The sequence below is a fragment of the Grosmannia clavigera genome, assembly GCF_000143105.1.
Source record: "Grosmannia clavigera kw1407 unplaced genomic scaffold GCSC_97, whole genome shotgun sequence".
NCBI classification, from domain to species: Eukaryota; Fungi; Ascomycota; class Sordariomycetes; order Ophiostomatales; family Ophiostomataceae; genus Leptographium; species Leptographium clavigerum.
In genome coordinates this window covers 544,792-559,137 of record NW_014040560.1, presented here as the reverse complement: position 1 = coordinate 559,137, position 14,346 = coordinate 544,792, and the positions used below count along the sequence as shown (strand labels likewise).

The 14,346-nt window shown below is 56.0% G+C and overlaps 3 protein-coding genes across 3 annotated transcripts; 2 read left to right on the top strand and 1 right to left on the bottom strand.

The window, feature by feature from the left end:
- Positions 1-3,129: 3,129 nt before the first annotated feature.
- Positions 3,130-5,798, top strand: CMQ_4482 (meiosis induction protein kinase; the record flags this gene model as incomplete). Its single annotated transcript, XM_014312638.1, has 2 exons — positions 3,130-3,279; positions 3,342-5,798. 2 exons carry the CDS (start codon positions 3,130-3,132, stop codon positions 5,796-5,798), a joined length of 2,607 nt encoding a protein of 868 aa, XP_014168113.1.
- Positions 5,799-7,262: 1,464 nt separating this feature from the next.
- Positions 7,263-9,672, top strand: CMQ_4348 (hsp70-like protein; the record flags this gene model as incomplete). The annotated part of the gene is made up of 3 exons (XM_014312504.1): positions 7,263-8,326; positions 8,395-8,646; positions 8,712-9,672. The coding sequence occupies 3 exons, from the start codon at positions 7,263-7,265 to the stop codon at positions 9,670-9,672; spliced, it is 2,277 nt and encodes a 758-aa protein (XP_014167979.1).
- Positions 9,673-9,940: 268 nt separating this feature from the next.
- Positions 9,941-11,419, bottom strand: CMQ_4586 (uncharacterized protein; the record flags this gene model as incomplete). The annotated part of the gene is made up of 3 exons (XM_014312742.1): positions 9,941-10,713; positions 10,773-10,926; positions 10,997-11,419. The coding sequence occupies 3 exons, from the start codon at positions 11,417-11,419 to the stop codon at positions 9,941-9,943; spliced, it is 1,350 nt and encodes a 449-aa protein (XP_014168217.1).
- Between the last annotated feature and the right edge of the window lie 2,927 nt (positions 11,420-14,346).

The following is a 14,346-nucleotide window of genomic DNA, read 5'->3' as shown; positions in this document are numbered from 1 at the left end:
TTCCTGCATTTTGTTGTTCACCGAGTTATGGTACTCCGTACAACTGCTGTTTCAGGCTAGAGCATACATTTCCTGCGTCACGCATTCCGATTTTATTTTTGTATCTTACGGAGAAAGTAGTAGTACGACGTAAGTATTTTGGGCATCTGCTGTCACAAACCCTGTCCGTGCCACGTATTGTGTACATATGTGCCTTATGTATATTACTACTCGTATCTTACATCAGAGTTTGGAGTAGTGGCTTAACAGACGTGAGGTGGCGGGACACCAAACTCAGCTGGGGACAGTGCGTTTTCGCAAGTATTTTTCAGGCCATTTGGGGGAAAACGCGTCAAGAAAGAACTTGCGCCACAATATCCGCTAGGCCAAAACAGGGTGGATGGAGGGCATCGGTAGAAAGGCCCCCTCCCCCCCCCAAATGGAAACGAGGCAGATGCTGTAGATTCACCCCGTTGTCCAGTTACGATCGAGACCGAATGAAGAAAGTGGGAGAGAGAGACAAATAGCTCTGATGTCGGTCAGAAGAGTGGGAAAACGATGAGTTCGCGAAAAAGAAAGCAGGGAAGCCGAAGCGGCATGAGCTCCACGTTGAACTTCAAAGGCAAAGCCCTAAGAGAAGGGGACGAACGGTTCCTTGCACAGCAGGCGTTTGTGCCGTGCATACCCCCTGACCCTGACGTTGTGTGCCCCGAACTTTTTATTTCTTCTTTTATTTCTTCTTTCTTCATACCTGGTCTCAGAGGGTATGCTAGCCTCTTAGAGTCGATGGCCACCGGCGGTTTTAAAATTTCTCTCTTCCTTCTTCTGTTTTGTGTCTCCACGATGTGGCTATCCTTATGCCCATACATGAATTGCTGCCTGTACGGAGTACGGAGCACTCCATGTACGGAGTACTACATAGTATGTAAGATACTCGTACTTTGTCTTGCGAGATCTCACGTTACTGTGGCAGGGCAGTCAGGCTGTTGGGCAACGATGGTAATTCCGACAGCCATATACCCGCACGCGTTAGTGTGCAAATTGCGATTCCCGCCTGCTAGTGTCTGCAGGCTGCCGCTGGGAAGAGCACGCGGACAAGTCCCCGCGGCTGGGGAGAGGGGCACAGAGAGTACAGGTTTCTTACGTCGTAGAAGCATGACTGTTGCCGAGCGGCGGGATGGCCGAAAGCAACGACGACCGTGACAATGGCAGTGGCCAAGCAAGTCTGGGACGCTGAGAGAAAGCGGACCCCGCGATTGATCCGATTCGCTCTGGCATGAAAACAAAAGCACCCGGCAACCTGCGATGGGGAAATCCCGCGTTGTTGTTGTCGATACGCAGAGCCTTTGGCAGCCAATGCGGCGCTCGCTGACGCTGCGAGAACAACCGACAAGATCTCGAAGATGCGACGAGTCTTGCGGTCGTGTCGCGGTCGCTCTGCTGGTGGCTAGCCCTCGGTTTCAGGCAGACGCTCTGCATGCGAGCAAGACGCTGGCCACGGGCACTGTCTCCGACCCCCTCCCCCCCCCCCAACCACCCCCTGGTCTAAAATAACGGCGGCCCTGCTCATTAGCGAGATTGAACCGTCCCCAATTTGGCTGTCGCCTCTGCTCTTCTCACGACCACACACCCCTTTTCCTTCGGCCTCCTTTAGCACACCCCCTGCCTTGTTCATTCATGCTAAGCCCAGGGCAGGCCATCGTCAATCTCTTGGACGGCTCACCAGACTTGTCTCTTCTTTTTCCTTTCCTTTTTTTCCTTCTTTTTTGCGTCGTATATTCTCACCCTCGCACATAGTTGCTTTTGCATAGCTCTTTCTCCACAGCTCGTCGTCACGTATCCTCGGAGTACGACAAGGGACCTTTTGCGTGTACATAGTACCGGCCCTCGTAATGCATATAGCATCTTGCATAGCATCTTGTCAAGACATCCACGGTCGCTGCTTCATGCTGGCGTGGATCCTGATTCCCCCATCGAGTGCGCGGCAGCCAGCTGAACCAGGCGGGTGCACACTTCGGTCGAGGTTGGTCATGTTATCATAATGCAAGATATCCTACTCGTATGTATGTACTTCGTACTCAGGGCACAAACCGCCGCGAAATGGTCTACGACACCGCCTACGGCACTGCCCTGACCGCCCGTCCGCTGTGCTGACGCTAGCTCACAGTCCGCAGGCGCTAACACGGTACCTGCGGACCGCCTGTCAGGAGCTTTCCTCATTACCCACACCCTCAAAGAGGAATCGCCAGGGGATCCGCCAGAACAACCCGGTTATTATTTCTCGAATTTATTTTACTTACCTTGACCGTTTTAATCACTCCCACGGGCCACCCACGGGCCAGCTTCCTTCTATTCGCCCCCCTTCTTCGTACCCTCGGGAAGTACCTTTTGCATGCTGCTGCTGCCGAGAAATACCTGCCTCATCACCCCCCCTAATGCCAACCCAGCAATCACGACCCTGCTCGCTTCCTTTTTTCATCTCCCCTTCCTTGCCCTGCCTGCCTATACCTTTTCTCTTCGCATTTCTCTTTCCTATTTCTCCTTTACCTGCTTGCACCACCTTCTCCCACGCCTTTTATCCTTCCCACCGCCTCCAATAGCCCCTCCAGATTGCCTTCTTCGTTCTCCTCTCGCTCTTCTCACTCTTCGCGCACCATCATCACGACCAGATGTACCACCTGTTGGGTTGCATTGCCAGCAAACGTCCGTTCTCCTACTAAGCGTGCACCGCGCTCGCTGTCGAAACCACGCCATTTCTCCAGACTCTTACCTTCTTAGAGCTTGGCAAGAGCCCCCATCCGACCGCACACCGCACTTCGACCACCGACCTTTAAAATCAGCCTGAATGCACCGAGTATCGCCAGCCAGCTCTTCTCCCAGAAGAGCTTCCAACTCTGGGATCTAGGTTATGCAGAGGTAATGCAGGACTCCTGTCCCGTAGCACCTGTGGCGCCTCCCGCCTTTCGTCCCATCTGACTCGAGGCCTCTAGATTCTAGTCCATCCTCACTTTTGTTCGAACTCTCCCGAGTCCAAGCAGTCGTCCGCCCGTCACTTGCTGCCCACTACACTCTTTAGGCGCCCTTGCTTTGCTCTGCTTTCGACAACATCGTTTTCCGCCAATCCATACAGCTTCTTCCGTAACCGTAACCATGCACGACATCACCATGAACGGCAACAGCACTATGTCGCTGGAAGACCGCTTCGAGGTGCTGAAGGAGATTGGCGACGGCAGCTTCGGCAGCGTCGTTCTGGCTCGTGTGCGTAGCGCCGGGTCCAATGTCGCTCGCAGAGGAACTATTGTAAGTGGTTGGACGAGCCGCTCTGCTGCCCCCTCCCCTGTTGCTAACCGTGCCGTCTGCAGATTGCCATCAAGACCATGAAGAAGACATTCCAGTCGTTCACGCCGTGTCTGGAGCTGCGTGAGGTCGTCTTCCTTCGAACCCTGCCGCCTCACCACCACCTCGTGCCTGCTCTGGACATCTTCCTCGACCCCTACAGCAAGAAGCTTCACATCTGCATGGAGTACATGGAGGGGAACTTGTACCAGCTGATGAAGGCGAGGGATCACAAGTGCCTCGACAACAGCAGCGTCAAGAGCATTCTCTACCAGATCATGCAGGGCCTTGAACACATCCACGCCCACAACTTTTTCCATCGCGACATCAAGCCCGAAAACATTCTCGTCTCCTCGTCAAGCCACCAGGAGTCTTCCAACTCGTTCCGCCGCTACTCCGCTCTGATGACACCGCCCTCCACGCCACCCACATACACCGTCAAGATTGCCGACTTCGGTCTTGCCCGGGAAACCCACTCGAAGCTGCCTTACACGACCTACGTCTCCACCCGGTGGTACCGTGCCCCCGAGGTGCTCCTGCGCGCAGGCGAGTACTCGGCACCGGTTGACATCTGGGCCGTCGGTGCCATGGCCGTGGAGGTGGCCACCCTCAAGCCGCTCTTCCCGGGTGTGAACGAGGTCGACCAGCTTTGGCGTGTGTGTGAGATTATGGGCAGTCCAGGCAACTGGTACAACAAGGCGGGTGTCCGTGTGGGTGGAGGTGAGTGGCGCGACGGCTCGCGCCTGGCTGGCAAGCTGGGGTTCTCCTTTCCCAAGATGGCACCCCACGCCATGGACACTATCCTCCAGTCACCGCAGTGGCCGGCTTCGCTCAGCCAGTTTGTCACCTGGTGTTTGATGTGGGACCCCAAGACTCGGCCCACGTCAACCCAAGCTCTTGCCCATGAATACTTTTCCGATGCTGTGGATCCGATGCGGCCCAAGTCTTCTGCATCGCGGATATTGGGTCGCAAGCAGTCTGACATTGGCCGCAGCTCCAAGGATTCGTCCTCGTCAACACCCGTTTCGTCCAAGCCGTCATGGTTCCGCAAATCGTTGATCGGTGGCCGCAACGATTCCGCTCTCGATGTCACGGCCCCCAGCTTGAACGCGAAGGAGTCCGTTCCGTCTATCATCTCAATGGCGACTGCAGCTGCTGCGTCTGTGTCGGTGCAGGTGGAAGCCCCGCATCCAGTCGCGGCAACACAAGTCCCGGCACCAGCGGCAGCAGTTCAGGCGTTGGCTTCGGCAGCAGTCGCTCCGCGTCCTGCGCCTGTGCAGCAGGTGCCTGTCGAGTCGGGTATTCCAAAGGTGAGGGCAGCTGCTAGCAAGCGAACGACTTGGTCGAACGGGCCATCCAATGTGGCGCCGATGCCAATTCTACCCACCGTCCGTCCCATTTCTCCCGTGTCTGACGCTGTCACTGCCCAGGCAAATAACCGGACCCCAATGTACAACGATTCATACGCCAACAATGCGGCAACTCGGGTGGCTGCAGAGGACAAGGCGTCCAAGAAAATTGGCCGGCAATTGTCCGTGGCATCGAGCACAAACCACTACGCAGATGTCCATCGCCAGCAGGCAGAACAGGCCCTTACTGGCAACAGCGGCCTCGTATCTCCACCCAGTGCGCACAAGGAGAGCTTCTTCTCACACCTGCGAAAGCGGGCGCGTCGGCTCTCCGGACGTCACCAGACACCCATCACACCCGCATACGATGACGTGGAAGCACAGGCTGGTTGTGGGCCATGGGCCAGCAACCGTTCGTCCATGGTGATTGACCAGCAGCATCAGGGTCCTGTACCCGCGCCATTACCCAAAGAGGGCACGCATGATCCTCAGGGACCACTGGGCTCTCTGCGAGAGGGCCACCAGAGCTGCTCCGGAGACAACATCAGCTACCTGCCGACGATCCCAGACAGTGCTCCTGCTGCAACAAGTCTGCACCAGTCGGCTTCGGTGTCCGGAGTGACGACGACGATCACGACAGGACTCGCGGGCGCTCACCTCAAGCGGCACCATTCACTACCCCATCATCAGCCGCGGTCAGTCGATAGCCTGCTCGTGGCGTCGCGAAGCAGTGGTGGCCCGATTTCAAGTCGTACCAGAAGGTCACAGGCAGTCCAAGGCGTGCACCAGTACGACGCGCCCGATGAAGAGGACGAACTCCTGGACGAAGTTCTCAATTCTACAGAGAATGCAGAAAAAAAGCTCGAGAAGGTTGAGAAGATCGGGAAGATCGAAAAGCCAGCTCTACAGCAGTCTGCGAGCAATGCCAACACCTCAAATCCGTATCCGACGCCCTCACCTTCGGCCAGCGGAAACAACGTGCTCTACTCTGACGGAAAGGAAGCGGTGATGCCGAAGCCTCTGGATCTCAACAAGAAGACGGCGGACTACAAATGGCCGACTCCGCCGTATGACGAGAACGACTGGGCAGCATCAGCATCTGCAAGCATATGGGCGGCAGGCAATCGAATCTAGACGCAGCCACGCCTCTATCTCGCCCGATTTCCTTTGTCACATCTGGTTGGGGGCCGCTTTTCCCCTCGACAACCGCCAGATATTTCCAGCACAACAAAAGTCTTTTTCCTGTTCTCATCAATCATTCGGTCTCATACGGCGGTGTTCGGGTGTTTCATTTTTTCTGGTTTCAATTTCTTTTGTCAGTTTCTACATGGATGGCTTCGGTTTCATTTGGACACCGCTCTATACAGACTTTTGCATTTATTCATCTCGCTCGCCGAGCTGTTTCGACTCCTGGGCGCGATGCCGGACAACAACACCACACCAATTAGAAGCTTTGTCGGTCGGTCACCACGGTGATCAGGCGACTTGCGAGAAACCGTACAACTGTTTGCTTGATCGAGCAAAGCGGAGCGTTGTAACACTTCAATAGCATGGCGGCATTTTTATTTTTCGATTCCAGTCGATCATTTCACACATGTGTGGTTCTATTATACCGGTTTTGTTCATCTCTTGCTCTCTAGCGAGTTCGTCAAAAAATTCCAATACCCCAATTTTCTGTCTACTATTTATCTTTTGTATACCGGTCCAGTTGATCGATTTTATATACATAGATTGGATGGTACGCTCTTTGATGGCCACCAGACCGGCAAGCCGGTGGCGTACAGGGTGGTCTTCTGCGTCTTATCATTTCTTTTGTCAAGATTATCCCTCTATCAGTTAGGAGGCTCCCGAACGGCGGCCCGCTTCTCATGTAACCCGTTTTATTGCGCATTTCAGGGATGTCTTCGTGCCGGATGGGGCCTGGATGGCTCTGGCAGCACGAAGATGGCCATACTTTGTAAATGCTTTCTATACTCTCTTCACACTATATGGGTCCGCGTCAGGGGGAAGAGCGGTGGAGACTTTGGCTTATGGGTGGGCAATGGTACATAGGCGAAGCTTGAAATCTACTCTCAACATCGGACATATTGTGAACGGCAGCAAAAGTGCCATTCCTGAAGCGACATCGAGAAGCGCAGAAAACGTGATTGGACAGCGCTAAGTTTTAGGGATGGTGTCTGCATGATAGCGGTTGTTCTGCACTTGCCCAATTCTACCTACAATCCATGCTGAAGCCGTGTTTCCAGGCAGCAGTCACATGGCGGAAGGAGCATAACCACCGGAGAACTGTCGGATAGCGCCTTCCGGTACATGTCCAAAGCCAATGGTCGCATTACATCCCAAAATGTCCAGTCTTATTTGATGGATTCTGCAATTGCACGAAAAAAAGTGCGGACAGGCGTATTTGATTTTCTCATCTCGGGTTTCTGTCTTTGTGTCTCGACCCCGCTTGCCAGCCTTTCAGCCCTGCAGCAGCTGCTTATCTGAACGGCCGGTCGAATCCTTCGTCTTCTTCTGCACACGCGCATGGGCTGAGCGCAGAACTTCCGGTTTAGGCTTGGAAGACGATCGGACGAGGAGACGCATGCCGTCCAGACGATGAGCAACAATCCTCCGATGCGGCCGCCGCCTCCCGGACAGCGAAATCGGGACAAGCGCACCAACTACTATGCGACATACTCGCAAGGAGCAATACCGCCGCCACCACCGCCACCCCCTCGAAACCACGGGGCATCATCGACATCGTCGCTGCTGCTGACACCAGGAGGAGGAGGAGCAGCGGGGAACAGAGCCGGAGTAGAAGCAGGAGTAGGGGGGCTGACATCTGGGCTTGGCAGCCTCGGGCTGGGACTGACGCCTGTCATGTCCAAGTCGGCGTCGGCCAGCAGTCTTGTTCCATCGTCAGCAGCAGCAGCATCAGCAGCAACCGCAGCGATGCCCGGGACCAATCCGGTGTCGGCAGCCGAGGCGATCCACGGGCCCATTCGCGAGCCGGCACGCGAAACGGGGCCGGTGCCAGACCGGCTGATTGTCGGGGTGGACTTTGGGACGACGTTTTCGGGGGTGGCGGTGGTGTACTCGGCGACGCCGGACGATATCGAGATCATTAAGACATGGCCGGGCGGCAACGGGATCACGTCGGACAAGGTGCCGACGGAGCTGATGTACGACCTGCCGGCCGATGCAGCCGCCGGCACGGAGCCGACGGTGCGGTGGGGCTTCCAGTTCAAGCCAGAGGAGGCGCGGCTGCGCTGCATCAAGCTGTTCCTGGACCGGTCGCAGAAGCTGCCGTTCTACGTCAGCCCGCTCGAGACGGCAGCGCAGCTGAGCCGCCACGGCAAGACGGTGGTGGACGCGGCGGCCGACTACCTCACGCAGGTGCGCCGTCACACGATAGACACGCTGGGCCGGCGCTATGGGGCCTCGTTCATGGCATCGACGCGCGTCGGTTATGTGCTCACCTGCCCGGCCGTCTGGTCGGACGCGGCCAAGAACACGACGCTGCTGGCGGCCGAGCGCGCCGGCATGGGCGACCGCGCGGCCATCCAGATGATCAGCGAGCCTGAGGCGGCGGCTCTGTACACGCTCAAGGCGATCCAGCCGAACCATCTGAACGTGGGCGACAATGTGATTGTGTGTGATGGCGGCGGAGGGACGGTAGAGTGAGTTGTTTCTGTTCGTAGTCCTTGTCGTCCTCCTCGTCCCATCTCCCCCAGAACTAACAAAGTAGCCTGATCGCATACAAGATCATCTCGCTCAAGCCGCTGCACGTCGAGGAGTCAGCCGTGGGCACGGGCGGCCTCTGTGGAAGCGCCTTCCTCAACTACCGGTTCGAGGAACACGTGCGCGAACGTCTCGGCGCCAGCCGGTTCGACGAGATGAAGGTCAAGAAGAGCAAGACTTGGCAGATGGGGCTGCGCTACTTTGAGGAGTTTGTCAAGCGCAATTTCAACGAAGACGAGCACCAAGAGGTGAATATTCCGTGAGTTTTCTATTTTGATCTCTCTTCTTCTCTCCTCTTTCCTCTCCACTCAAGCTAATTTCTAGATTACCCGGTCTTCCCGACGATGAAGCAGTGGGCCTCGACTCGGGCTTCCTAGTCATGACTGCCGATCAGGTGCGGGAAATCTTTGAGCCCGTGGTCACGGAGGTGTGCGATCTGGTGCAAGGCCAGGTCGACGGGCTGCGGTCCAAGGGTGGCATCGTGTCGGGCATCATCCTCGTAGGCGGGTTCGGCCAGAGCGATTACCTGTACCGGCGGGTACGGGCATGCTTTTCCGGCAGTGGCAGCGGAGCCGGTGATGGCGACGGTGAGGACGGCCGGCCCGGAGTGCTGCCTCCACCGCCATACAGTGAGCGGCCGACACACGCAGTAGCGGCAGCAGCGGCAGCAGCAGAAGCAGCCATGACGACGTTGTCGACGCAGGCGGCCGGGCCGATCGAGGTGATGCAGCCGATGTACGCCTGGACGGCAGTCGTGCGTGGAGCAGTGCTGCGTGGACTCGAGGGCAACATGGTGCTGTCGCGACGGGCACGTTTCCACTACGGCACGTCATACGCGACGGTATACGACGAGACCAAGCACGAGGTCGGCGAGCGGTACTGGTCGCCGCTGTGGGAGCGGTGGATGGTGTCGGACCGCATGCAGTGGCACATTGCCAAGGACGACGCGATCTCACCGCTGGAACCGATCGCCTTCCACTACACGCGCAACTTCCGGCCGGGTCAGTCGCTGCTGGTCACCGATGACCTGCTGGCCTGCGCGGCCGACGAGCCGCCTCTGGCCTACACACGCGGCCGCGACGCCAACCTGATACACGTCTGCACGCTCACGACCGATCTCCGGGCCGTGCCGCGCAGCCTGTTCACGCGACTGACCACAACGCGTGGCGTCGAGTTTGATAACCTCGACTTCACTCTCGAGATGGTCGTCGACAGCGCCGGTCTGGGCTTCGAGCTCAAGGTGGACGGCGTGCGGTACGGCCGGGTGGAGGCAGAATTTCACTGAGGTGGACGTGGATAGTCGTGGGCCTGATACTCGTACTGGACATTGGACACTGGATATCGGGAAAACCCACACACTCTCACTCACTACACTAGACGGTCCCAGGGCTACAGAAGTCATGTGCTCAGGAGCCCATCGCTCCTGCCTTATATGTACAAGGAGATCTAAGTCATGTTTTGCGTCAGCGGTCAGAAATTATATACAGGCTAAAATATAGGCGTTGGAACTGTTTCACCCTTTCTTCATCCTTCTCTCCCTCCAGACTCCGTCCTCACACCTCATAGTGCGATGTCTCTGGCCCATGCGACACTTGCACTGTGTTTGTCACGATGATGCCTCTGCTATGACCATGGCCGATGCCCAGGCTGTGATCAGCGCCGTCAACCAGGACTTCCTGGCTTTTTCTGGGGCCGTCGAGCCATAAAGCGGCGGCCGCAACCGCAGCGATAATGCTGTGGCTTCGCCTGGGCCTGCTGACGCTGGGGGGTGGCCTGAGCGGCACGTTGTCGGGCAAGTCGTTGTCGCGGTCGATGTGGTCGACGGAACCGTCATGATCGCTCTCACCGTCGCCGTCTTCCGTCACGGTAGCGGTGACGGTGGTGGTAACTGTGCCAAAGTCAGGACGGTTTTGAAGGCTGGTGCACTCCCTATCTTCGGTGCCGGTGCCCAGTCTCTTGGTTTGGCTGCGCGGTGTCTTGGATCCGAAGCTATAGCTGTGGCCGTAGTAAGAGCTGCTACCACCACCAACATCACCATCACCACCACCACCACCTCTACGGCGGCGGTTTCGTCTCGCAGAGGACTGCTTGGCGATGCGGTAGAGCCCGGGCGAGTTGACGATGACGACGGCGGTGGCGGCCTCGACGGTGCCCCAGAGGGCCAGCCAGGTCGGAGTTGGATGGTTGGCGCCATTGTTGATCTGGGTGACTCGGATGGTGGAGGCGACGATGCAGACGCAGCCGAGGCCGAAGAGGACGGCAATGGAGAGCTTGCGGAAGAACGGCATCTGGAGGCCGGCGATGAGCCGGAGGGGAAGGGCCATGACTGTGGGGGCGGTGAGCAATCCGTCTAGGTTCGAGCTGAAAGGACGGCAGAGAACGCACTCAGCAGATCCGTCAGCACATCGACAGCATACGAGTACCACATGCTGACGACGGCGCGAGCGACATCACGCCGGGTCGAGCAGCCGCCGACGGTGAACCAGGCGGTCATGGTCTCGCACGAGACGCAGAGGCTGACGATGCAGCCAACAAGGGTCTGGGGTCCGTCAGCGGGTGTCTTCTCTCGTTTGTGTGGTCATGTGGTCAACACCGTCCATTAGACGCACCGCCGTCGAGAAGCCGACCAGCGCCCACCACAGCTTCCGGTACAGCGGCAGCTTGTCGAGCAGCTTCCGGCAGACGCACAGGAGCGACAGCTTGGCCGACCAGAGGCAGAGCCAGATGCAGACTGAGGCCGAGAAGACGCCTTGCTGGATGAAGCGGGCGTCTACTAGCACGGTCGCATACGGCGCCGTCCGGCCGATCTCGACGCTCTCCACCCGCAGATAGGCCGGGACGACGCGCAGGTACAGAGCCGCCACGGCGACGAAGAAGCCGTAGCACAGCGCCAGCCAGCCGTCCTCGGACTGGACCTGGCGGGCGCGCCATCGCCGGGCGTCGCCGACGAGCCGGGCCAGCATCACGGCAGTCGTCAGCACAAGCAGGGTGATGCAGGTGGCCCGGATGGCCGGCCAGGAAGCTTCGCTCATGAGGTGTGAGCGATTGAGGGTGAGTGTGAGAGTGAGAGTGTGCTGCATCTACTTCTTGGCTTAACTGGGTATCATGATTTGCTGTCTGTTGCCATTGCCGGAGAAAGGACAGAAGAATGGGACTGGCTCTGGTGAGAAAGATAAAAGGACGGAACAGAATCAACAAAGTCCAAACAGGCTCCCAGGGGGCAGTCCGGCTGCTGATTTCCGAAAGCGTCTGTCATCGTTTGCCGGAAGGAGCAATGTGCGACAAGATGCAGTGCTCAGTTTCGCAGCAGCGGCATCACTCCCGGCAAATTCATGTGAAATGACCAACAGTCGTACGCCCGAACACAAGAATAGCTCAGTGCCGGACACGAGGATCGCTATGTTTTGAGAAAACGTCTCAGACAGTTGTGTTTGCTTTTGTTTACGGCGACAAACGAGAAAATGCGGCAGTCTACTGTGTAATAGAGGAAACTTAAAAGGCAAAAAAGGCCCAGGCTGGTCCCGATACGTGCAACTTCGTCTGAATCTCAATGTCATCATCTCGTATCATGTCTCTCATCTCGATCCTGTCTGTTCGCTGTGCAGTCAGTTTCCAGGCAAAAGACCTGCTGTCTGACCCATATTAATTGCCAACTGGCCAGTGGCGCAGTACGATCTAGTCTAGTTTAGGAAAGGTATGTGGTTAAGGAAGACGGGCCGCATCTAATACAATTGAGAGCGTCTGCACTTGAAAACCGCAAAAGATATCTCATAATAAGTCGCGGGCATCCTCTGTACAAACGCAAAGATCAGCATAACTCTAGACAATTTCTACCCGGGCGCGCCGGGGCTCCGACCACGGTGACATCTTTTGATGATATCAAACGAGGGGTACAAATCAGACAGAGATACCCCGGTAGACTTGTAGTCAATCGTAAAATCTATGTAGAGTGAAACCACATGCCTCTTCACACGGCCGCTTGTCGGCTTTTGTTCCCAACCGCCGGTAGCCTTTGACGTCCCGAGTGTTCTGCTGGAAAGCATGCTAGTTATTAGCGTCATCTTGGCGAGGACACTGCGGAGTCTATGGCCAGCCACGCCAGCTTGAGCTGCGAATTGCGCAACGACAGCTTGCTCTCCCGCATCACATTGTGAGCAGTTGAAATCACGTGAGCGACCACTGGTGTCTTATCGCGTTGCACAACATACGAGTGCTCAACTTCTTCTTTGATCTAATAGCGTCGAACACAGCTGTGCTCTTGAAAAGCCGGTACGCTCGCCAAGCCACTGTAAATGGACTGGCTGCGCCTCACTGTACATACGGGTTAGATACGAGCACTTACTGTGGCGACATGGTGCGGGAATTCTGGACGCAAAATCCCCCGTCTTACTCTGCACATTGGCAATCTCTCCTCCAGAAATCGGCCGTCAGGCTCGACTGTCTCGGCATACGTGTATCATGCCCAAGTGACAGCAAATGACAAGTCCTCTTCGGCTTGCAGACAACCGAAGATAGCATAATTACGGTGAACACCAATAGTGTGAGCGAAATAGGACACGGTCCAAAAGTCTTATGTCGGGCGTCAGGCGTAATATTTCCACTATTTCTCCTCACACCGACCCATTAATTGCCACTGCTACATATGATAGTGTATCACAATTTGGCTAAACGCCTTGCGTGCCTCCCCTTCTTCCAGTAATCTGTTGAGCTGGGTAGAATATTCCCACTTCCCGGGCGTAAGTGTCTCGACGGGGCGGAAATGCAGACACAGCAATTTACTTTGTACGTATAAGAGGGAGGGACCCTTGCTACAAAATGTTGCCGTGATCGGTTTTTGTGTGTGTAAATGCATCATTCCGCAATATAATTTTATCATTGTTACGATGTACGCCCAGGTGAGAGGCTAGAGAGAAGCAACAGAGATGAAATTGAAGAACGATCCATACACTTGAAGTATATGATCTCGCGTGGAACAGACAAACACAAACAGAGAAATAACTCAAAATGGCTTTGCAGACGACCAGTGCAAACACCTTAACGTATATGAGAGAAACCGAAGCTTCGCTCCGGCCGATACTAGAAAAGGAGCAGACAGCAAGACAACCGTTGGGGCGAACAGAAAGCACAACACGCGAGAATCTGTACACTCCACTCCACCTCCCCATGTCCAGGCCAGTCCAAAAAACACTGGCCCAAGCCCTGCTCTCGTGTACTGCAAAGCGGGGAGACGAAGAAGCGGTTGCAACAGACTCTTCCAAGCGGACCGCCGAGACCGGGAAATGTTTTCCGGCTGCGGAGAACTGTTGATGTCGGGTGGATCTTCAGTCAGCCTCGCTTTCAAATGACAACGGGTCAGAGAGGGGGCAACTATATCTTACCATATGCAGCATGCTGGTTGTGCATGCGTGCACAGACTCGGATATTTACCTCCTGTAAATCGTTGCAGGGGTGGATGCATGGAAAGAACTAAAAGCAGACTGAAAAAACGGGCCAGAAAGAAAAGACGAGGCTGAAAGACGAATGGGAAAAGATTGGGAGAAACGACAGAGGAGGTAAGCACCCGGCGACAGGCCAGTCCAGATCGGGAAAACCCAGGGCCAAGTGGCCCCGGCACGATCTGGCAGGAGCGATCGACCCGGCTGTTGTGGGTCACCGCCACTCTTTTGACGTCTTCCTTTGCTTGTTGCCTCTCCCATATTTCTTATTGTTCTTGGAGGGTAAACAGGCCGCGAAAGTGACCATCGAGGAAGTTTCTCCTATCTTCAGTTATCCATTCCCGAGCCAGAAGCTCTCGCAATATGCCGTCACTAAGCATCAAAAAGCATTCACCGCCATTATCGTCGGCTGTCTGGTAGTGCTGCGCAATATGCCACAGATAATCCCACAAGCATTGAGGGGAGGTATTGTCCCACTGGTTATAGTAATGCGTAGGCATTTCGATTTGTCCGCTAAAACATTC